Source organism: Chlamydotis macqueenii, chromosome 19 (assembly GCF_036417535.1).
Source record: "Chlamydotis macqueenii isolate bChlMac1 chromosome 19, bChlMac1.mat, whole genome shotgun sequence".
NCBI classification, from domain to species: Eukaryota; Metazoa; Chordata; class Aves; order Otidiformes; family Otididae; genus Chlamydotis; species Chlamydotis macqueenii.
In genome coordinates this window covers 12,704,083-12,728,407 of record NC_141574.1, presented here as the reverse complement: position 1 = coordinate 12,728,407, position 24,325 = coordinate 12,704,083, and the positions used below count along the sequence as shown (strand labels likewise).

Below are 24,325 nucleotides of genomic sequence, written 5' to 3'. Positions count from 1 at the left end.
AAGGTCTCCCCGGAGCCTCCTCTTCTCCAGGCTGAACAGCCCCAGCTCTCTCAGCCTGTGCTCACAGCAGAGCTGCTCCAGCCCTCTCATCATCTTCGTGGCCTCCTCTGGACCCTCTCCAACAGGTTCACGTCCTTCTGATGTTGGGGGCTCCAGAGCTGGACGCAGTGCTGCAGGTGGAGTCTCACCAGGGCAGAGCAGAGGGGCAGAATCCCCTCCCTCGACCTGCTGGCCACGCTGCTTTTGATGCCATCCAGGGTGCGGTTGGCTTTCTGGGCTGCAAATGCACATTGCTGGCTTGTGTTGAGCTTCTCGTCCACGAGCACACCCAAGTCCTTCTCCTCAGGGTTGCTCATAATCCAAAGACTCCTCTCTAAAAAAAGCATATTCCTTGATTTTTTTACTCCCCCCTAATTTATATTATGTGTTCTTTATATGCTTAAATAATAGATTTTCTTCATAAAAACAAATTATTTTTTGCTTTTTGTGTGTCTGACAAGCAGTGACTAGGGAGAGTTTCCGTTGCTGGTGTCAAGATTGGTGTGTGTGTCCCTCCATGAGTGCAGGGAAGATGGAAAGTAACTATGTCTTGTGGTTTTGTTCTCGCTTGCCTTGAGTGTTTGGGGTTTTTTTTGTTTTGTTTTTTGACTCTTAAAAGTAGAAGCCAGCAAGAAGCATGTGGAGTGAGATACACGTTGATTTGATTTGGCTTCCTGAAAGGCTCCTGGGTTTGGTCTTCATTTTCCTGCTTACAAAAGGAAAACCCACAGGGTTTTTTAGTTGTCTGTTGCCGTGACCTTCTCATCAGGGAGCATGCTGGTTTGGGCTGGGATAGAGTTAATTTCTTCACAGTAGCTGGCACAGGGCTGTGGTTTGGATTTGTGCTGAAAACAGTGCTGGTAACACCGGGATGTCTCAGTTACGGCTGAGCAGCGCTCACACACAGTCAGGGCCTTTTCTGCCTCTCACACCACCCAGGAACTGGGCTGGGGGCACAAGGAGCGGGGAGGGGACACAGCCGGACAGCTGACCCCAGCTGGCCAAAGGGATGTCCCACACCGTGTGACACCGTGCTCAAATAAACCTGGGGGAAGGAGGAGGAAGGGGAGTGCGTTCGGAGTGATGGCGTTTGTCTTCCCAAGCAACCGTTACGTGTGACGGAGCCCTGCTTTCCTGGAGGTGGCTGATCACCTGCCTGCTGACGGGAAGTAGGGAATGAATTCCTTGCTTTGCTTGTGCACAGCTTTTGCTTTACCTATTAAACTGTCTTTATCTCAATCCATGAGTTTTCCCCCTTTCACCCCTCTGATTCTCTCTCCCATCCCACTGGGGAGGAGTGAGGGAGCGGCTGTGTGGGGCTTGGTTGCCAGCTGGGGTTAAACCATCACAGGCAGGAATGGCAAAAGGCTACATCCTCGGTACTTTACCAGTGTATTTTGTAAGGCTTTGTTCACTGCTACAAGCCTTTACTTGGGCAAAGGCTCGTCTTGGTATGGTCAAACTGAAGGATTTATAGGTAATTATAACTAATTATTAACTAATCTGGAAGTTATTTTTTAGAAATATGTGTTTAAGATTAATAGATATATCTATCGTAAGTGATACTTTGGCAGTTTATAAGTGTTCAAAGGATGGCTTTTAAATTGGCCTTTTTGTGTAGCCCATTGGTAATGGGTAAGGTATTACACTTTTCAAGGCTTTGCACTGGGGATTTCCATTGGGGAATGATGTCACGTGGTTTGAGGGCCTCATCTTGGAAAGGCAGCCAGGTTCATTACATCTGCTGAACCATACCCTACTCTTTCTGATAATGAACACTGTCCCAGCAGTATAGATAAGGATGGTGGAGAAAACTCTTGTTTGAAAGAGAGAAACTGGCAAAATGGGGGGGTGGGGGTGGGGAACAAACCAACAAAACCAAACCACCTTTCATGCGTGCCATAGGAAAAAATATTGAGGCTATGGCCTCACGTGCAGCAGCAGGGTAGCTTAGGGTGTCCTCTCCGTTGAGCCAAGACAGCTTTTGTGAGGCTGTGCAGTGAAGCAAACTGGGATCCAGTCCAGTGTGAAGCACTTCTCCTCCCCATTCCCTGGACAAGCTCCCTGACTTGATTTACTGTGTGCCTGTGGATCAGAAACCACTGTCCAGGGACGGGAGCTACATAGGGGAGACAGCCTGAGCTGGCACTGCTCTGATGTGCTGTGCATCCACAGCCTTCAAATGATCACTAGAATTTCCTTGGTCTGTTTTCTGGACAAGGTACCTCTGCAAAATAGAAAATAAGAATCATAGAATGGTTTGGGTTGGAAGGGACCTTCAAAGCCCACCCAGTCCCACCCCCACGCAAGGAGCAGGGACATCTCCAACCAGATCAGGTTGCTCACAGCCCCGTCCAACCTGGCCATGAATGTTTCCAGGGATGGGGCTTCCACCACCTCTCCGGGCAACCTGTTCCAGTGCTCTATAACCCTCATTGTAAAAAATTTTTTCCTAATATAGGCTTACTGTTGTTTTTACACAGCCTGCTTTTTCGTCTAGAATGGGTTAGGTGTGTACGTTCGTGCCACTGCCAGCTTGGGAGGTGTTGAACTGATGCAGAATAAGTGAGTAGAGACAAGACAGACAGACAGTGAGTAGAGACAGGAGAAAGGGGAAATGTGTGGTTATGCTCTATTTAATATTTAATATTGGATTGTTAAGGTATCATTTTAAAAATTTACAAGCTATCATGTTTAAAATCACTGTCAGCATCCCACCCCTAAAGGAGTTCCAAAGATGAGCTTGAGAACTCTATTAGGTATCAAAAATCATGGCTCAAAGAAGATTGATTTACTTCCGTCACATCATAATCTCCCTTTTCACTCTGATACTCCACAAGCAATAAGTAGGATGCCCCTCTTCCTCTGCAGGATAACCCCATCCCCAGCTGACCCTCTCTTAGGTCGCTGAATCAGTCAGCATCGTTCGACAGCTGTTATTCCTTTATATTCACTCTTGAGGTTCAGCTCCTTTTGCAGACCTGTCGCAGGACCTGTTTGCCTGCTCCTCAGTGCAGCAGGTGCCGGTGTTTGAGCCTCTCATTACCTGCATCCTCAAACAGCTGCTGACTGTGCCCCTGCCAGGTTATCCCTAACACAGTTTTAAAGCTGTTTAAACCTTGCTGGTCTGTGTCTGGAGAGCCAGAAGGCTGCTGGAGGTCTGTTGTGAACTTGCAGTGTTGCTAACTTTTTTTTTTTTTTTCTCTCCTGAAGTACTATAAGTCCTATCAAAAGAACAACACAGTGCCATTTTTTCTGATGTAAGCGTGTTTTTTTGCATGCAATGGTTATTGGTGCTGCTCTGACTTGTCTGCACATCTGATAGGAGCCATGTCGCCTTTGAAAACCTGAGCCACGCCATGTGTCTGAGTTCCACAGGAGCAGCAAGCTGTGTCATCGAGCTCTTGTGAAATGTCTCATTTATCTGAGCTATCTTGATTTTTGAGGTCATTTTTCTCAAGACTTGCACATGGAGTTGTAACAGCTAAATCTCTACCAGTTCTCTCCTCCTCCAGGCGTGTCAGGTTATTGCTTTAGATGTGTATAAACATAACAAGTAGCAACACTCCAACAGAAAAATGTGCTCTTAGCAGCTGCTGAAACTTCATTCTCGATATATTAATTCTTCTATAGACAATTCTGCCAGCAGAAGCATAAATAAGTCCTGATTATTATTTATATCTTAAATAAGTTGAAATTCTCTTGAATGACAGACAGAAAATAGGTTTTTTGTGTTACTGCTGAAATTAAGTTTTTAATTTTAGCACCTTAATTGGGACTGCTTGGCTCTGGAGTTAATTCTACATCTGAATAATATGTGAATAAAAATGTCATGTTCTGGTTGCTGATACTGTGGGCCATGATTTTGAGTCGGGAGGGTGGGTGGTGGTTTGTTTTCAGCCAGACCATGATAAATTCAGGCTGAAAATCACAGGAAGGATTGTTGTAATACTTGCGTCAAACTGATTTGACGTTTCTTTTCTGCACTGTTAATGCCAATGTTTATTGCTGTGGTTATCTAGTTGCAAACATGCTTAGAAAGAAAAATCAATGTAAATTCATCTAATCAATTATTATGCATCTTTCTGGGCACAAAGGGTTTGTTGTCTAGTCATGGCACAACTTTTTAATTTCTGAATGTTTAGCTGCAGCTTTGGATGGAACAGCAGGAATGAGTACACTGCAACTCAGCCGAAATAGCTCAGTTGGGAGAGCGTTAGACTGAAGATCTAAAGGTCCCTGGTTCGATCCCGGGTTTCGGCAAGTCACCCTTTTAGAGATGTGATTCCGCCCCTCTACTCTGCCCTGGTGAGACCCCACCTGCAGCACTGCGTCCAGCTCTGGAGCCCCCAACATTAGAAGAACGTGAACCTGTTGGAGAGGGTCCAGAGGAGGCCACGCAGATGCTGAGAGGGCTGGAGCAGCTCTGCTGTGAGCACAGGCTGAGAGAGCTGGGGCTGTTCAGCCTGGAGAAGAGGAGGCTCCGGGGAGACCTTAGAGCAGCCTTCCAGTGCCTAAAGGGGGGCTACAGGAAAGATGGGGAGAGACTGTTCAGTAGGGCCTGTTGATAGGATGAGGGGTGATGGTTTTAAAGTAGAAGGAAGCAGATTCAGGGAGAGACATAGAGGAAAAATTTTTTACACTGGGGGTGGTGGCACACTGTCCCAGGTTGCCCAGAGAGGCGGTGGATGCCCCATCCCTGGAAACATTCCAGGCCAGGTTGGCCGGGGCTCTGAGCAACCTGATGTGGTTGGAGATGTCCCTGCTCCTTGCAGGGGGTTGGGCTGGATGGGCTTTAATGGTCCCTTCCAACCCAAACCATTCTGTGATTCTACAAATTATAAAAGAATAGGAGAGAGAGCACTCGATATTGTTAATTTACCTGCATATTTATTTTTGTGTGTGGTGGGCTGTGTTCTGGATTTTTGATTTTTTTTTTTTTTTTTTTCTTTGCTTGCATAAGAGAGGTTTTTGTTTTCTTGCACTGTTGTGTGTATCTGAACAGGGTTTTTAAAATTTCATTTTATAGGAGGAAAATGGCCCAAACTACCGCACCAGCAACATCCACCCATGATGAGGACTCCTCAGAAAGCAGAATGGTGGTTACATTCCTCATGTCAGCACTTGAGTCAATGGTTAGTAGAGAAGTTAAACAGCTGCATCACAACTCTGTCTTGGCACGTGCGGGATTACACCAGCGTATAGCCTCCTGCTGGGGAGCGGGAATGGTGTGATGTTAGATCTATACCTTATTGCGTGCTGTCCAGCCAGCTGAAACTGTCTCTTTGCTTGTGGAAAATCATGTTAACAGTCTTCTTGTTTCTTGTTGTGGTGTGGTTGTTTCAAAAACTATTTTGTCAAATAAGCAAATGGAAAATATTTCTTGCTTGCTCAGCTCAGGTGTGGTTGAAAGGCAAGAGTATGTTTTGGTCTTGTCGTCTGTAATGCAGAGTGAAGAAATGGTCTTGAGGCAAATGCCTTCTCAGCTGCTGTACCAATTCAACCAGACTGGTTTGAAAATACTTCTTCTTAAGCTGGCGTATCACCTGTTTTGTAGAAGTTATTTAATCATTGTGTGGTGGGGTTTAAGTTTGGCCCGGGCTGAGTAGAAATGCCTGTCCCGTTTCTTTTAAAGTTGAGACACTGTCAAAGATTTGGTTCTTTAAAATTGTTTTCTTAAATGATTAGCAAGAACAAAAATTTTCTTTTTAGCAATGAAACTTTGAATGTGATGGTTGTAAGAGAATTGACTGCAAGCCTTTGTTCCCAATGGGTTTATTTGGTTCCTAAAGGCTTTGTGTCACTTTTTCCTCCCATGCTGCAGTTGTTGGTGTCCTTATAGGTTGCAGCAAACTCCGATCTTCTGAGTTCCTAGGAGAAACTGACTCTTTGTGATCACTACTTGATGATCTCACTAATTTTCTTAGGATCCTTGCTCTCTCCCTGTGCCGCAGACTTCCTGCCTTACTTCTTTGCCAGAAATTTCTCCCAGAAGAACACACGTAGGTGTTCACGGGGAAGGTGCAGTCCTGCTCAGGAGGAGGAGGCTCACCTGAGCCTGAGCACTGCGGGCAGGACAAGGCAGAGTGCAGGCAGCCTTCCTGCTTGCAACCACACCTTTCTGAGCAGAACACGATGTGTGATAAGCGTGCTGGGAATGAACAGGACTCCTGTACGCTCTGTTGAAAGTTGGAGTTGGAGTAAGAGGCTCAATGTGGTTATCTAACAGGGAAGTGATAATTTCACATGGATGGATGTCAAATCATTTTAATTAAAAAACTGCAATCTCTGAGTTGAGACAAGGCCTTCACAGTTTCACTAATGATCTACAGTGCTTTTAAGATTCCTGGTGAAAAGCGCTCCAGATGTATAAATGATCCTTTGCTCAAATGGCTGATGTTGTGTTACTCACAGTACCTTCTGAAGGGTGTCTGCTGGCAGCAGCAGTAATAACTGTTTTACATGATACCACAAACATTTCTATTAACTGTACTCGTAACTATGGTAATAAAAGCTTTTTGTTTTTCTTTTTATAGTGTAAAGAACTTGCCAAGTCCAAGGCAGAAGTTGCCTGTATTGCTGTATATGAAACAGATGTGTTTGTAGTTGGAACTGAGAGAGGAAGAGCCTTTGTCAATTCTAGGAAAGATTTTCAGAAGGATTTTGTTAAATACTGTAAGTTTCATTGTTGTATTTTTGTATTTTACAAGCTGCTTAATGTGTATTGCGTAATATTAATAACTTTGGGGAACCAAGTTCTGTATGCTGTGGCTACATGCTGTAATTACCTTGGCCATGGCAAAACCAGCTGTTTAGGAACATAAAAATTATCAGTAACAGTGGTCTTGGTTGGAGTGGTTTTTTTTCAACTGGGACTGGAAATGTTCATTTTGCCTTAGATAATGTGACAAACTGGTACAACAAGAAGTAGTAGACTGTTCACGCTCACAACACAGCCTGCATCTCCTGCTGCGTATTAATTTTCCTTTGTATCCCCTCCTCCAAGTCTTTTTTTCCACTCGTGAAGGCTGGGCGGGACATGGAAGAGGTAGTGGGCTACTTCTGGCGGCTCCGATGGTCCTCGTTCTTCAGATCACTTCATGCCTTATTAAAGCAGATGCACGTTTTTTACAAGATACTATTTTTTATGTAGGTTTTTTTCTCTCACTGTTATTTAGTAGACAGAAACATGTATTTATACCATAATGACTTAAAACTACATCTGCATTACTTCTGTACCCCTTTAAGCACATCTGGGGTGTGGGGTTTGTTTAGTTTCATTTTTATAGTAAAGCACTGGAACTTCTGTGTTTATAAAACATGATTCATTGAGTACAGGACAGTATTTTTAGGAATTTGGTTTGAAAGATTCAGTGACTGAAGCTGAGGAGCGTTGGTGTGGTCATTTAGGAAAGTGTTGTTAATGGACACTGCTTAATTAATAATGAAATGTACGTTTACCTGCCTAGGGAAAGGGAGAAGGTCCAGGTCAAGAGCAGGGTATGAGAGAAGAATCAGTCCAGGGGGGAGTTTAAAACCAACAGCTGTAAAATGTTCTGGCTCAACTAATTAAATACAGCTTGGAAAGCAACTATGTTTAATCTGTAACAAGAAACATTTGCTCCTAAAAATGCTTTTGCTGCTAGCTAAAATTCTCCTGGAGGTTTTGTCTCGAGGTTGTTTGTTCATGGTGGTGCTCTGGATTTTTGCCACTGCCCCACTCGCTTGGACAGCGATGTTCTGTGTGCATCAGTATATTTACTCTAAGGAAAGTCACCACAATGTTGCATTGTAGCAGATAACTGATATAAAAATGCAGAATTACAACCTCACTGAGGAATCAAATGTAAGATGAGTGAATTCCCTTTTAATTTTTATGGGGGCAATCTTCTGATACTGGTGTTTATGAAAACTGTTAGCTGAATAATAGGGGGGAGTTCAGTTTTTCACCTGATTTCTTGGGTTTTTTGTTATTCTTTAAAGGGCTTCCCTGAGGTCCTAGATGATTTGTTTTACTGCCAGTACAGCGGTATCATGGGCCCTGTTTTGCTGGAGAGTTTGTATACTGGGCACATCTATTGATAGGGAGTCTGAAATAAGTGGGATTTGATGTTTGATCTCCCTGGCTAGATCTGTATTTCTGGTTCTGTACTGTAGAAAGCACTGGCTTCTCATCCGTACTTCTGTTTGACTGTATCAGACGTCGTGTCTACAGATAAGTGCATGTGTTTAAATCTTACCTTAGTTCTGATAATCCTGATCTTTGCTTTACTCTAGTTACAAGATACTTGTTCTCGGGCAGCGTTTTTGTACTGTCAGGCTGATGAGATTAAACAATATCCCCTTTGAAAACAGTGTTTTCAGTCTGCTTCTTGCAGAACATCGTGGTGTAGATCTGTGTGAATAAAGCCAAGTAGCCTGTCATTGCTTTCACGGTTTCACTAAGTGCACCCCCCCCATACTTTCTGGGCAGTTTTGATGCTGGAGGTGTGCAGGTTTTGATGGAGGTGTTGATGCTCATTGCATCAAAACCTGTGGAGGTTTGATGCTCATTCCAGCACTGCCTTTGACAACTTCGAAGTCTTGATGAAGTTTATAGTGCAATATCTTTTGATCTAAAGCTTAGGACTGTGGAGGCAATGGTTCCTTTCCTCTTGCACGTTGTTTCTTCAGTGAAATATGAAAGCCAGCAATAGACAATGTTAGTCGCTATTTTAGTAGGTATTTTGGAAAAATACAGGAAGGCCATAGTTCCGTGTGTTTTTAAAAAGTTACAGTTGCACCCTTTTTGTTCCATTACAATGAATAAAGGCTTCCAAGAGGTTCTTACATTGCTGTTAGAATTAAACCTTCAAAAATTCAGCTGTGATGTCAGTGTCTGGAACATGTTGCTGACAATATTGAGAATTAGCTCTCCACTTGTGTGAGTCTCTTTATTTTTCTTTAAATGTGCAAACAGAAGTGCAGTTACTAAGCATTCCTCTGGGTCTGACTGTTGTGACAAGCCAGCATGTGTCTCCAGTCCTAACTTCCACTTTTCCCATAGCTCCTTTGTATAGTTTGAGTAAATATGAAGAGTTTTTAGAATTTGGAGGGCTCAGGCTTCAAACCCACTGCTTATTTTTAGTAACGAGTATAACTTGGTGGGCTAAATTGATGAAATGTATAGATGAGGTTCAGGAAGGAAGTAGCTCGTACGCTTTCTAGCAGTATAGGACTGATAAAAATAACAGTGGTTCAGTGAAAGTGGCACTGGAGTCTGGTTTCCTGTGGCTTTCATTCATAACGACTCTCATTCATGTGGGTTCCCTAAGGCCTAGCTGCAGGGGAAGGAGGAGCCCTGTGGCTCAGTTGCTCTTGGATGGCCTCGGCAAGATGAAATGCCTCCTTACCTCCGGATTGCTGTGGAGTTGTGTGTTATCAGCCATCCTGAACAGGAGACGTACTCCTGGGTGGAGCGTTTCAAGAATGCTGTTCCCTTCATGTATTCATCTTTGTCATCGTGGCAGTTTCCCTTGAGGTTTGGTCAAGGTTTGCTGTCAGGTCTGTGGAATTCATTCCCATTTGAATGGAGCTGGAGGTGGGTTATAAAACAAACCAACCAACCAGAAGAGGCCTCATGATCCCCAGGTTGTATTTGCGTGTCAGAAGTGAACTTTAAGAAGAGCTTCCTGACTCAGAAACAACTTTTTGGTCATCTGCTCTGGACTTTGAAAGAGGTTTACCCAGTGCTGTGTGTTCTATCCCATCTGCCAAGGAGCTGATTCTTCTCCAAGAATCCCTGCTGCCTCTGCTAGCATTTCCACAGGTACCAGCTGTTGCACCATCGGTATGTAGGTTGCATGGAAGTGTAATCCTGCTAGTTCTGGAACTTCCTGTCAGCTCTCCCAGTCAAGCTGCTTTTTCCTTCTTTGATGCCGGGGATCTGGGCTCTCTTGCCTAAGGTTAGGCTGTCTTGCATCTGTAGATGGTTCATCTTGGATGATAGGTCCTTTTATTTTTAGGAGCCTTTGTTTTCCTTCTGGTGGGCGTGTGATCTTAACAGTGCACCTGATATGGGCTAGAGTTTGACTTCAAGTACTGCTAGAGACTTTGGCCCAGCGTCTTTCACTCTTCTTATCTGTACCTCCGTGTCCATCCAAGGTTCCAAGAACTCCTTGTAGCTTCAGGAATGCACAGAATTGGCGTGTTTTTAATGGGCACAGCTGTTCCTCCTGCTTGTGATGAGTGAATGGCACACGATGCTCCGAAGACCTTATGGGAAAGATTGCTCAGGTCTGGCTCCTCAGTATCTTTGGTACATGGAAAATGTGTTAGAAACAAATTATAGGAATAATTTGTTCCCTTTTGGATGTCCTCCATGATCTGCAGGCAAGTAAAATGATTCATCCCATAAACTAGGCTGCTGTGGACCCACTTGAAGATCTGCAGCTGGGCTTCTGTCTCATTGAATCCTTCTGGCCTTTGAGCAAATAGAAGTACTAGGTTTTCTAGGGAATTTTTCTTCTGACATTGTGCTCCCTTATAGACTCTGTAACTAATGTAATGCTTTAGCAGTTTAGAGGGGAGTGGAAAAAGCAAACAAAACCAGAAACCTGAAAGGCTAGATCTTACTGGTTTAAAAAACAAAGCAAACTAAAACCTGGCAGGTCTCTAGCTGGATTGGTAACTGTTGGACTACTTTGGCCTGCTGTAATTTCCCACTGAATACCTGAAATTGGCATTTCTGGGCTTGTAGTAACTTGTCCCTATAGTCTAGAGAGAATCGAGCATCTCTGGCTGAAGTTACACCATGTCTAGGGTCTTGCTCTGGTAGATGCTGGCTTCCTACTCCATAGCTGTAACTATAGCTGTGCAATGACTGTCCTCACTTCAGGCTTTGGCTTCCACAGAAGCTGCTGTTCGCTGTGCAGGATCTCTTCTTAGTATCTAAGCTTTCAGCAAGACTGTAGAGCAATCCTTTGGTCTTTAAGGATATGCAGATGGGATTCTGAGTAGTCATTCTGTACATCGCACCTACACTGAAGAGCGTCAGTCCCCTTCATCCCTAGTTGGTCATCTCCAGGCTGGAGGATGCCTCTGTGGGATTAAAGCAATCCTGGTACTGCCTAAACCTTGTTTTCCAGGCAGTGTCTTGGCAGTTGTGCCAGTAAGGTACAACTCGCTTCTTTCTTTACTTTCTACGTTCCCTTCAGTGGCAGAATTTTGATCCATTTCTGGGGATTCTCCTCACGAAATCTTACTCTGGCTGTTCTCTGTGTGACAGAAACAGTTTTCCTTTAGATTAAATATTAATGTTTAAACTATAACTGCACAGGACAAAGTTGGTCAGATGTTCCAAGAGGCTATTTGACGTCTCTAGCTGTGATACTGTGGTGCAGTGAAAGCGCTGTCAGTGAATATAGTGCGCTCCACCTGGGCCTGGGGCTGTTTGGTGCTATCCCATCCACCGTGCTGAGATCCTGGACTGCTGGAAGGCAATCTGAACACTCTGGATATGCTTTAATCAGAAGTGATGGCTTTGTTCGCTTCAAGAGATCTCACCAGCAGTGAACAGGAGCTCTGTGGTTGCTGTCTGCCTGAGGACTTTCCTACAGAGGAATTTGTGGCGCTGGCTGGAGTCATCCCCAATGGAAAAGTGCAGATGTGCGCTACAGCCCTAAAGTCCAACTGTTTGGGAGCAGCAACTTCGTTTGTTTGCCTGTTGTGCTGGATGCCAAGTGCTCACCAAAGCTGCTCATCACTCCCCTCCTCAGCTGGTCAGAGGAGAGAAAATATAATGAAAGGGTCATGTGTCGAGATAAGGACAGGGAGAGATCACTCACTGATTACAGTCATGGGCAAAACAGACTCAACTTGGGGAAAATGAAATGAATTTATTACCAATCAAATAAAAGTAGGATAATGAGAACTAAAACCAAATCTTAAAACACCTTCCCCCCACCCCTCCCTGGGCTCAACTTTACTCCTGAATTCTCTACCTCCTCCCTATGAGCGGTGCAGGGGTGTGAGGAATGGAGGTTGCAGTCAGTTCATCACACGTTGTCTCTGCCATTCCTTCCTCCTTGGGGGGAGGACTTCTCACACTCTTCCTCTGCTCCAGCATGAGGTCCCTCCCATGGGAAACAGTCCTCCATGAACAACTCCAGCATAGGTCCTTCCCACGAGCTACAGTTCTTCATGAAGTGCTCCAACATGGGTCCCTTCCACGGGGTGCTGTCCCTCAGGAAAAGGCTGCTCCACCGTGAGTCCCCAGTGGGGTCACAAGCTCTCCCTGCAAACTTGTTCCAGCCTGGGCTCTTCTCTCCATGGGTCCACAGGTCCTGCCAGGAGCCTGCTCCAGCATGGGCTTCCCACAGGGCCACAGCCTCCTTCAGGCCACATCTGCCTGCCCCAGCGTGGAGTCCTCCACGGGCTGCAGGTGGATCTCTGCTCCTCTGTGGACCTCCGTGGGCTGCAGGGACACAGCCTGCTTCACTGTGGGCTGCACCATGGGCTGCAGGGGAATCTCTGCACATGGAGCACCTCCTTCTCTGCTGACTTTGGTGTCTGCAGAGTTGTTCCACTCACATTTTCTCACTCTTCTCTCCCGGCTGCCGTTGCACAGGTTTTTTTTCCCCCATCTTGAATCTGTTATCCCAGAGATGCTGCCACTGTTGCTGATGGGCTTGGCCTTGGCCAGCAGCGGGTTCATCCGTCTTGGAGCCGGCTGGCGTTGGCTCCGTTAGACACAGGGGAAATAAAATAGTCAATGCCTCTCTTGTGATTGAGGTTTAAAAAAGGTTCATGTTCTCTATTGCATCACCCCAGGTGCAATTAGTTCTGATATTGGCACTAATAAAAGCAATGCTAGCAACAGGGCCAATCCACAAAGCAACTTAGGCACCTAAAAATCTAGAGCAAAGCTTCTGAAAGTCTCCATGACATCTTCCTGTAGGTATCTAAAATAGCTCATCAATCAGTATTTTTGTCTTAAACCGTGTTCTGTTTGTGGGTGACGCTATCCAAAAAGCATGGTGTAGAAATACATAACTTCAGTATTTTTTAACCAAAGCTCAGTAAAGTGTATAGCATATTGATACGAATTCTAACATGCTGAAGCTCTGATTGGCATGGTTTGCTGCTTTCTTTCATTTTTCTGATGGATGAAGCTGTTGGTGTGTTTGATCCTGTCTGTGTATCGTCTGTATCCTCTCACTGCGAGCGATGCTGAACAGACTGCGATATTGCCGGCCTGACAGCGTCGTGCACAGATCTTGTCTTTAGAAGATGGTGGGTGGGAGTCAAGCGACGGTAGTGTGAGTCTTTATTAGCTCAGTAACTCTGGGTTAATTTTAGACTTGTGCTTAAAAATGTCTTTGATTAAATCTGCTGAGATAGCCTTGCCACTGCAGCGTGCTAGTTAGTGTGTGTACTGTAGTGCTAGTCTGGACGGAGTCCTTTCATGGTACTTCATTTGGATGCTCCAGCAATGATGTAATAAAGTATTAATAGAGTTGATTTGCTTCTTCCTTACTATTGTGATTACCTCTGACTATATCCTGTGTATCTCACTTGTCATGCCCGTAGTAATTCAGAAGCAGTGGCTAAATGGGGTGTTTAGCTTTTCAGCTCTACGGCGGAACGTCTCAGACGTGAAATTGAGTACAGACTGAATCCCCTGGCCTGCGTGGAAGCAGCCTAATACCTTCTCAGTATTACTCTAACAACAGAGGTTATTAGTGGATCTGGCTGCTATTGATTGTGTTTGTCCTCGTTAGAACATCTAAAGGAAAGTCCTCATCATCATCTTTGTGTCTGATTATGTGCTATGGCATTACAGTGCAAACACCATCCGTAACTAGCTGACATTTTTATGTTGCTTGGAGGCTAATCCCTCGACACTAACGCAGCTAGTTTAAAAATACCAGCTCTTCTTGATGATGATGTGCCAGTGTGGAAACTGGTTTCCCACAGTCATTTTCTTTGGCCCTAAACTATTCTGTGGGCAGCTGAGAATTCTGTGGCTTTTGCTGCTCTTCAAGCTACAGAGTATTTTGGAAGAGAAAGGAGTCATTAAATCGTAGACATACACAGTAAATGAAAGAAAAACAATAGGAGCCAGGCAGAGGATTAATCCTGACAGAACACTCGTGGAGTTGCACGTATGCCATCAGAATCTGTTACCTGTTTTCAATGCAAATAGGGGGCTGTATCTGTGATTCTTGCTTTAGCTTTGGTCTTCTAACAGGAAAAAAGGATGTTGAAACTGTTGTTTTTTAAAGCTGTGACTCCTTGTTGCCAAGCCAGAGCTGTTTTACACCTCTGTAACTCTCGACCTCTTTTTTTTTTGTGCCAGATTTCCTTTCAGCTAATTGGGAGTGGCCTTTTTAAAACAACCTCTGCTAAATGCTTATTCTGTTCACGTATCTGCTGGAACAGGCTCTTCCCCGTCACTTTTTATGGGAACTTACTCAGCTGTGGCTGTCGGTTGTGTTCCTGAGTTTTCATCTCCCTTTTTGCAGCAGATCGCTTGGAATAATTTGCACTTCTCCAAATTCCAAGACCAAAAGAGATAGATGGCTGCTCCTGGCCGCACTGACTGCAGCTCATCACCGTTTCCCAGACTAATTGTGCTGGCAAACGTGATAGATTTACTCCTACTGTGTCTGTCACTTGGGAGTTGAGACCTTGCGTCTCTGCTCGTGGAAGGGATCACGCAAGCGTTCTCTTGTCCATTTTACATTAGGTGAGCCAGGTTGCATCACGTCTGTTTAGTGATGTGTTCATGCTAACGTGGCTGACTCTGCCTGGGGTTAATTAGGAAACAGTTTAATAATCCCTTTTTCTTGAGAGAGTTGTGGGCATGGTAACTGCTCATTCCTCTTGTGTATCTCCTTTCCTGTTCTGCAGCTCTCCATGCGAAATGATCTTCTGCATTTGTGCCCAGGCCTCTGTGTGATTGTGGAACCTTAACACCGTGAGTCAGTTCTGGGGATCCCCGTCTCCCCAGGGTGCTAGAGGTCTCTGGAGTGCCCTGATGGCTATAGCTGGTGGAATATCTTTGTTTATTGAATAAAAAGCACGGAGCTTCAGGTGTGTCTCCTGGAAAGCTAGGACACTTTGCTGCATGCATTGTGACTGCCTCTAGCACTCTGGGCTTCTGCGTTCCCAGTCTCTTGAAGTATTTACATTGTACTGTGCTTGTTGGAAGCACTAGTTCATATTTTGCATGTTTCTGCTGGTGGAGTTTTTCTGTTGCGGTTGTAACTGCTTGATACATTACCTGAACTGTGTTCATTCTTTGGAATCCTCAAGAGCTTTTTTGATTTAAGTTTCAATCACTGTCTATTTTGTATTTGCACAATGTAGCTGTGAGTTAAAGCATCTGCCCTTAAAAACTTGGTCAGCTTATTTGTAATAAATCACATGCTTAGGAATTAGTTTAAAGAAAACATTCCTAGCACTCGCCAAACAGTTGCAAGTAATAACAATTCATTCCAAAGCAATCATCCCCATCTTTCTTACTCTAAGAGCTGCTTTTTTTTTTGCCGTTGCTGTCTCCATTTGAGCTCACTTAAATGGTTTGGCTTACAGTCCCCTCTGCCTAAGCTTTTGAAATGCAAATAACGGAATTTTTGAGTTGTCCTGTGCTGTATATTTCTCACATATTAATACGTATTCAGTAGCTGAACTCCACATTCATAGCCTAGATCTTGCTGAAAGACATGAAAATAATTCTCCTGTCTTTTACAAGGCTTTACCTTGTGGCCTGCTATACTCTTCGTTTTCTACTGCTGTTCTCCTTCCCTTCTTTTTTCCCCAAATTCCCAGACTGGTACAAGGGCTTTACATGAAGCAGGTGATGGCCAGCCCTGGCTAGCCACGTGTTTTTGATGTTCTCCTTTACAAGCCCCTTCTCATGGTGCTAGTTAAGTTTTACATTCCTAGCAGTTTCCCTTGTTTTACAAGTCTGTTTACTCCTTTTCCCAAGTTCTCAAAGTGAAAAGAAAAATGCATTTTCAAAACTTCTGTTACGTAGTTAGACACAAGTTATTTTTCGAGTTTTGTATGATCACTTTCTGCCTCCCTTCCTCAGGGGTGCTTCCTTTGCTTCCATCGCCTGCCTCTCTGGCTGCATGGATGTGTCAGGAACAGGGACTCTTGCAGGTCGTGTGCCAATCCAGACGCCTTTTCTTTCCAGCACCTTTAGCTTCTAGCTCAGAGCTCCTTGCTCTCTTTCTGGGTTTATTTCAGGTTTGGCTAACTGACCTCTTTTATAGCCTTTTTAGAGCTAGGTTGCTTGGCTTGATTGTCAGAAACCCTTCCTGTTCTGTCCCTTCCTGTCCAGTTAGGGAGTATGAAGCTAACAGCTAGTTTGAAAAACTGGCTGAGAAAGTTCAGTCACATTTCAGTGGAGGCCACCCATCTCGTTCCCTCGGAGTTGCAAACAAACTGAAAATTCCTGCAGATAGCTGATCTTTTTGAAATTCTCTGGCTCCTAAATTCTGCCTTAGGTGTTTTGCTTTTCTTGTGGTTTAAGTGATCCTTTGATAATCATAAAATGATTTTTCTTTAATTTGAGGTTATTGTCCAATTTCCTGAACTGTAAAACTGGATGGCCTTAAAAAGCTCACAGATGAACTGGGTGGATGCATTATAAACCAAAGCAAAACGCTTTTAGCCACCCACAGATTTACTTTCCCCCTTTCATTGCTCCTAGTTGTTTTCAGAGAGTAATTTTTCTTAAGCGTGAATGTTAAAACACATGTACATCAGTGTTATCACAAAATAATTGTTGCCTGTAATTTGCCTCTCAAGGTGTCTGCACAGGGGTGACATTCATACTCGTAGAATCACTTCTTGGCTTTCTCTACATAGGGGATTAAAAACCACCTGATTAAAAACCTTCTGATGTTGTAAGATGCCTTATGTACTACGGGACTGACAGCTCTTTTGCTGGAGGAGTGTTGAGCTCCATCAGCTTCAGATACTGAATCCAACCAGCTTTTTCTCTGTTGTTGTTTGTGTAGGCATCTCATCTTCAGGTCATGTTTTTGAGAAAATTTCAGTTAAGTAAATTGTTTCTCGGCTACAGCTTGATTTTTGGTTTTTATTTTTTTGGTGAGATGCAGACAGTGCTGGTTTAGTCACTTGTCTGCAGCATGACCCAGCGGGGTATGCTCTGCTCTGCAGGAGAAATGCTGCCTGCCTCCTCAAACAGCAGCTTTCCCCTTACCTCTGAGTCGGGTGATCTGAAGATGGATGCACTTTATGGCTTCTTTTAGTCTGCTGCGCTCAGACGGTGCTTAGTGGACCTTCAGACGGTGCTTTAGTGAACCTTCAGACGGTGCTTTAGTGGACCTTCAGACCAAGTGTTGTGTAAGACTGCTGAGCTGTAACTCTCTTCATCAATTTATAAGCATCTGTTTAAGGCAGGAAGCTATAACGTCTGCCCATACAGAAGTTAGGGTGTAGCTGTATAATTGCTGCCATACCACGAGAAAAAAAATGCCAAATTAAAATTTGATCATTTCAAGTATTCAATTTTTTGTTCCATCATAAAAATTTTTGTAAGAGGACTTTTATTACTTTCAAGCATTTTATAGTGTATCCATTTTATAAGGATGGTGACAGTTGGGAGATTCCTTTTCCGGCCAAGTGGTAGGCTGTTCTGTCAAACCCAGTCTGCTGCTGATCAGGACAGGTAAAAGGGAAGGGTGTTCTGAATAACCAGAACACCTGGATAGTACAAGGAGGTGTGAGGCACTCAACCATACATGGACTCTTGTTGCAAAATGAGGATTGATAGGAGTTGAGTCATAGAATCACAGTTTAGGGTTGGAAGGGACCATTAAAGCCCATCCAGTCCAACCCCCCTGCAAGGAGCAGGGACATCTCCAACCAGATCAGATTGCTCAGAGCCCCGTCCAACCTGGCCTGGAATGTTTCCAGGGATGGGGCATCCACCCACCCCTCTAGGCAACCTGTTCCAGTGTTCCACCGCTCTCATTGTAAAAATTTTATTTTTTACGACAACACCAATAAAGGCCTGGAGGGAAGAGGGGCCCAATAAAGCTGGTTAATATTCAGGGATCACCTCCTCCCAGATCAGAAGCGATGTACCCCAACAAAAAGGAAGTCAGACAAAAACACCGGGTGGCCTGCATGCATGAACGAGGAGCTCCTGGACAAACTTCAGCATGAAAAGGAAGCCTTCAGAGGGTGGAGGCAGGAACAGGTAGCCTGCAGAGAATACAGAGAAATTGTCTGAGCAGCCAGGGATCAGGTTAGGAAAGTTAAATCCCTGATAGAATTAAGTCTGGCCAGGGATGTCAAGGACAACAAGAAAAGCTTCTGTAGGTACATCGGGGATAAAAGGAAGACTAAGGAAAATGTGGACCCTCTCTGGAAGGAAAAAGGAGACCTGGTTACCGAGGATATGGAGAAGGCTGAGGTACTCAATGACTTTTTTGCCTCAGTCTTCACTGGCAAGTGCTCTAGCCACGCCACTCCAGTCGCCGAAGGAAAAGGCAGGGACTAGGAGAATGAAGAACCACCCACTGTAGGAGAAGATCAGGTTTGAGACCATCCAAGGAACTTGAACATGGTCACAAAGCAGACATGTGGTCTGCAGAGGAGGGAAGAGATTCCCTTTTAAATGAAGATATGAGTTTTTAAGATGATAAATGCGTTTCTACTAAAACAATTGCAGCTTCAGCTCATTTAACAACCTGTTTGTCACCAGTTGTTCAAACTGATGTTTGTTTTCTTGTCTTAGCGTAGAATTGCAATGCCAGCAGTACTGGTAACGCAAATGGCAGCGTTCAGACTGAACGCTGTGCTTGCTCACGGTGAAGTCATGACACAACTTCAGCACTGTTCGTTCTCTTGCACGTAGGAACACAGATCTCCCTTGCTTTTTCTTTCATGTGCAGAATATCTCTGTGTTTTCCCTTATTTTTTATGGGTGATTCTCAATAAATCTTTGCAGGAACTGAACTATAATAAATATCCTCTCCTGAGATTAATAGTGTTTTCTACCTCTTCATGCAAAAAAAAAAAAAAAAAACCCTGCTTGGATGTCTCTCAATTTATTGTTCTTACACCTCAGAGGGTGGTATTTACAACAGTTGTAAGGAGGATATAATAACTTTGGTGTAAATTTAAATTTACCCATTGCTCATGTACAGAGATCAATGCATTTGCTTCTAAGGCAAGTAAGATTTTCTGGCAGTTATCCTTCCCCGGTGTCTGTAGTCTAAACTGGAGGGACTACGTACTGGGAGTTTTAATAACTTATTATCTTATTTTTGTCTTATTTTTATGAATAACTGCCAGGTGTTACAGAAGAGGAGAGGGCTGCAGAACTGAAGAAAACAAAGACTATACCACCTGTAAACAGACTGGCAGTGGATATTGTGGAACTGGAAGCTCTCAGAAAGTCTGTGGAGGACTTTTTCTGCTTTTGCTATGGTGGGTGCTTTAAAGTCTTCCCAGTTGGGAGGAAAGTACTGCATGGTCTTAGCCTTACTGCTGTTAAGGTGATGAGTTTAACTTTTAGTAGCCAATTCTAAAACATGCACATGTATTGGATTGTTTTCTTCTTCATGTGATATGAGTTTACTGCACAGCACAGCCCATTTAGTTTTATTCCCAGAAAGCCTCTGTATCTCAGTGGGTTCCAGTGCATGTTGATGTGAGCAGTATTTTTTTTTTCCCCTAGGTAAAGCTTTAGGAAAGTCCACAGTGGTCCCTGTGCCGTATGAGAAGATTCAGAGGGACCAGTCTGCTGTGGTGGTGCAGGGCCTGCCCAAAGGACTTGTGTTTAAACATCCAGCAAATTACGATGTTTCAACCCTGAAATGGATTTTGGAAAACAAGTCAGGGATCTCGTTTATCATCAAAAGGTTATTTGCTCTCTCTTGTGCTGCTCTGTCCACTTTGGTTTTGTAGTTAAATTAAGTCCAATTAACTTTAATCTGATTCTTAAACAGGAGTCCTCTCTCTTTAATGTTACACTACCAAGTAAGTAATGGTGTCTTTGCTAAAGCTGTGGGTTTTTCTTTCCATATTTCCACACAGGCCTTTCCTAGAGCCAAAGAAACACCTAGGTAAGTTCCTGCTTGCTCAGACTAAACAGAAACTGATGAGAATTTTAGTTTAGATAGCAATGTAGGTACAAGATTTGGCCATGTGGCTAAGGTGGCCGACTGTGCGGAAATTCCTAGACTGTAAGTTGCCTTACTTATGGAATTAGAACCGTTACCTTTATGGATTCTTTCAGGACCAGCTAATTAGAGATAAATTTTGTTCTATTGCATTCTTCATCCTTTTACTAAATTTAAATATAATGTGAATTGGATAGTCTCCTAGGGAAAGCAGAAGTGAACTGATGAAGGGCTGCATTGCATTTTTACAAGATGCCAAGGCTTTGCAGTGCTCTGTGTTCCAATACATAGCTGATTTTGGCATTTATATCTCATTTTAAAAATTGATTTAATCTTCTGAAGTGGATAGATGTTGTAGTTCCTATGAAAGCCTCTATATGTTCAAAAATCTGGGCTAGAATGAGTTTCTTAAAACCTCGCAAAGATTTACTTCTAGCTTAGAAGAAATCTCTTCTCCTGTTCCTTTCATGGGATCATGTTGCTTTACTAGTGAAATTTGTCCGTGTGAGGATTCATTTTATGAAGAGGATGAAGCAATTTCTCTAGGAATGTAGTCAAAAAAGAAAAGTTTCACTTTGTCAGGTGAAACAGACAGAGGTTGATAGTGGATTAGTAAAATTAAAAATACATTGCCTCTGCCCAGTAAGAAGACCAGAGAGTGGGAAATTACATAGATTCTGGTAATGATATATTTCGATTGAAAATGCAAGGCAGGTTTTCAGTATGGTAAATAACATTCTAAAAACACAATCTATTTGTGTCTAGCTGTAATTTAGGACTGAGTTGAATCTCTATAAAACTATCTCTTTTCTTCTAGCAGAGTTTAGGTGAAAGATTTGTTTGCCTTTATTTCCCAACATTTTCACTTAGCATTATGAAAGACGGCAATGAAAAGCATGGTGAAATGCACATTTAAAGTAATTTTATGTTGATGTCACTTTGTAGTTTAATAAAGCAGTTTAACGAAGTCTTTCCCTCATATCTGTGAATACAGAAAAGATGCACATGTGTTTGTAAAATGTGAACAGCTTTGTGCTACGTGAAATTAGTATTACATTTTCAATTTGTATTTAAGGTAAACGGAGTACAGGAATTTCAAAGATTGTCTTTTAACTTTCAGGAGCTCATATGACAGATCCTTCACATTCAATTATACCTCCAGGTGGAAGGTGAATTTAAAATAATGTAGTCTTTTTGTATCAACTGTATTTTCATATAGTTTCTCTTAATGTGCTTTTTCTGTCCAGCTGACCTTTGGATAATATTTGCTTGCCTGGGATTATAAAAAGCATGAAGCTGAATTTTCTCTTTTCTTTTGACCATTATTTGTGGGGAAACTGTTAGGAATTAGACAGATGGCAAAGTTTCCCCTCGGTTTAATTAGCCCAATGAGTGCTCTTAATTCACAGTCTGTCAGTCAGGGATAAGTTTGTCTTGGTTTATGATATGGCAGAGATGGGGAACATATGTAATGTTGCTTCCTTTCCCCCTCCTCAATTAAATAATGAAAGTAATTTTTTTTTTTTTTGTTAGTAAATGAAGAGATTATATCTGGAACAAATAAAAAAAATGGTTAATATGAAAACAGGGATCAGTTTTCTGTGCTTCTGAGTTTGCTTCTCATTAAATGCTAAACATGCTGTGAATGTTGTGTGTGTCCTGAAAATGTAGGGATAGGGGATTCCTGGCAGTTCCCTTGAGATGAATCAGATAAACCAAGATGTAGTTTTTTACGTTTGTGTTCCTAGTTGGAAAAAAATACTGGGAGATTAATTTTACTTGACAACCTATAAAGCTTGAGGAACTTTCCAGAAATGTGGTGGTTGTGTTTTATAATGTGAATGTGCTTGATTTGTTTATTTTTGTAGCTGTCCTCCTATTCAAGTGAAAACTGAACCAAACGATGATTCTGGTATGTTCAAGATTTTGCCCTTATTCTCAAAATAATGGTCAGTTTCTGTTCAGAAGGTTGAATTTAAGCAAAGGTAGGAAGCTCCAAGAAAAAAGCAGAAAAAAGCCATCCTTTATGAGAAGGAAAAAAAATTAATTTCCTTAAAGTTGTCCATTTTTCAGTTGGAGTTTTTATCAAGTATTGAACCATAGCCAAATGTTCTGATTTCTAGAAGGAGAAGATTTGTAAAATTTCGTAAATAGTTTAATTTTAAGTGGAGAAGAAGAAAATCCTGGTTTTAGTTTTTTTCTAATTCAAGATCACTTCGTCCCTAATCTTACTAAATATTGAAAATGACAGAATGTCATTTTTCTAGGTAAAAAGGCAATAAAGAAATAATAAATAGCAAAATGTGTTATTTATTGTTAAAAAAAAAAAAAAGCCCAAGCATTCCTAAGTCATGAATAATCCCATTAAAGCCAATGAGACCACAGGTGTGCTGGGAGATAAGCTGGTGACTTTCCCTTTGGTTGGACTGGGCTGCACTGCTCAGCATTTTGTATAAGAATTAAGTTTTTGTATTTAGTCCTGTTTCTTGCTCTGGTTCTTTGTGCTTCACAACTTTAAACTTGTGGTTTGGGACTCTGTCGCGGTTAGCATTTAGCTCCACATACGCAAAGAGTTAACGTGAGCTTTTTGTCAAGTCAGTCCCAGACTCTTCCCAGCGCAGCTTTCTAGGCATTTCAAGTCATTTTCCTTTTGTTGGAATGTTTTGCAAACATTTTAGGGAATGCTGTGAAGGGTTATGCAGGCGAAATTTCACTTGAAGGGAGCCAGGAGCAGTTGAGGACCTTTGGTGTTGCTCCGTCAGCAGCACAGTTTGATGCAGACAGCATCTGAACTTGGCTGGACAGAGGAGGGAGCAGGAGTAGGTCTAGAAGTACTTTCAGCTGGAGTGATAATTTTTTTTTTTTTTTTTTTTTTTTTTTTTTTGGCTGTGGTAGTGGGCAAAAAGGAAGGAGACCATTTTAAAAAATTCTTCAGATCTGGCATAGCATTTGCAAGTATGCCTAGTTCGTAGGGAAGCATTTAATCCTGATTCCCTTCTGACGGTGACCAAACTGGAACATAAGAAACCAGCAGGTCACTTTCTTACTGTTGTTTTAGCTCAACAATTGTTTAGTGTGTCAGCACCTGAAAATATTTTTTTTTCCTTTTTTGAATAGAGACCAGTTAGGATTTCGGTGGGTGTTTCATTTTAATTTTTTTTTAAGAATCTGGTTATTATTACTTTCCGTATTTAATTCCTTTGTTGCTTCTACAGGAATTTCTTTGGAAATGGCAACAGTAACAGTGAAGGAGGAATCTGATGACCCTGACTACTATCAGTATAATATTCCAGGTAATGATACTAACTTTCATATGTGGTTGTCTCATAAAAGGGTTGATTGCTTAAGTATTGCTCTCTCTGTGCCTCTCTTTTTAGTTATTCTCAATCATTAAATGTGCAATTACTTAGCTCTGCTAGGATACAACATTTCCATGCTGGCTATCCTTTAAGTTGTTCTGAAGAAGACCAAAAGAGCTGAAGTAGAACTTTTGCGTACCGATATGTGTGTGTGTGTGAGCTGAAGGACAAATTCCAGGAGTCATTTGAAGTGGTGGTTGTTTTCTGAGGGTCCAGTACGCAGACTCTAGTTCCAGTGACCTCTTTAAACAGGAAGTGAACCATAATAACGATGCTGTCTAGAGCACTGCTTGAATCTTGTCTTTAGCTTAAAGTTTCAGTAACTTTTACAGTGTATCCATCACTTTTCTTGTATGGAATGACCAATTTCTGTCAAAATTGTATTAAAAGGTTTATTTATATAGACAAAGCATAGCAACATTCCTAAGGACCATGACTCGGGCTCTGTGTATGTTTTAAGGTATTTCTCAGTTGCTTTGCCTCATCTCTACATATCCAGTTAATACTGCGTGTTAACCTCAACTAGGAGTGGAAAAAAAGAAATAATTGTTTCTGTAGGTTGAAATGAACAGTAATTAAGAAGTTGTGATTATAAATGGCAATATAAAATAACTAGGACCCTAAATTTATTATTTCAGCCTGTTTGCATTTGTCATTAGGTTAATTGGGCATTACAAAGGAGCACAGGCAAGCTGCCACGCAGCTCTGAAGGACAGCTGCACGTTCAACAGTGAAGTGCAAAACAGCACGTCCTTTCACTTTGTGATATTAGATAGT

The 24,325-nt window shown here is 42.7% G+C and overlaps 1 protein-coding gene and 1 non-coding gene across 9 annotated transcripts in view; both read left to right on the top strand.

The window, feature by feature from the left end:
- Window positions 1–24,325, top strand: part of GTF2I (general transcription factor IIi) — a 73,408-nt gene that overhangs the window by 3,917 nt on the left and 45,166 nt on the right. For 7 of the 8 annotated variants that reach the window (XM_086763419.1, XM_086763418.1, XM_086763415.1 and 4 more), the window contains 8 exons: window positions 5,069–5,174; window positions 6,576–6,714; window positions 19,360–19,494; window positions 19,745–19,928; window positions 20,104–20,132; window positions 21,310–21,358; window positions 22,058–22,101; window positions 23,405–23,482. In XM_086763419.1, coding sequence (XP_086619545.1) covers window positions 5,076–5,174; window positions 6,576–6,714; window positions 19,360–19,494; window positions 19,745–19,928; window positions 20,104–20,132; window positions 21,310–21,358; window positions 22,058–22,101; window positions 23,405–23,482 — 757 coding nt within the window. In that variant the 5' untranslated portion in view covers window positions 5,069–5,075. Of the gene's footprint in view, window positions 1–5,068; window positions 5,175–6,575; window positions 6,715–19,359; window positions 19,495–19,744; window positions 19,929–20,103; window positions 20,133–21,309; window positions 21,359–22,057; window positions 22,102–23,404; window positions 23,483–24,325 lie in introns of those variants that run through there. The other variant, XM_086763420.1, reaches the window with a different exon arrangement.
- TRNAF-GAA (transfer RNA phenylalanine (anticodon GAA)) lies at window positions 4,230–4,302 on the top strand. Its single transcript has one exon. It is a non-coding gene; the product is annotated as a tRNA-Phe (tRNA).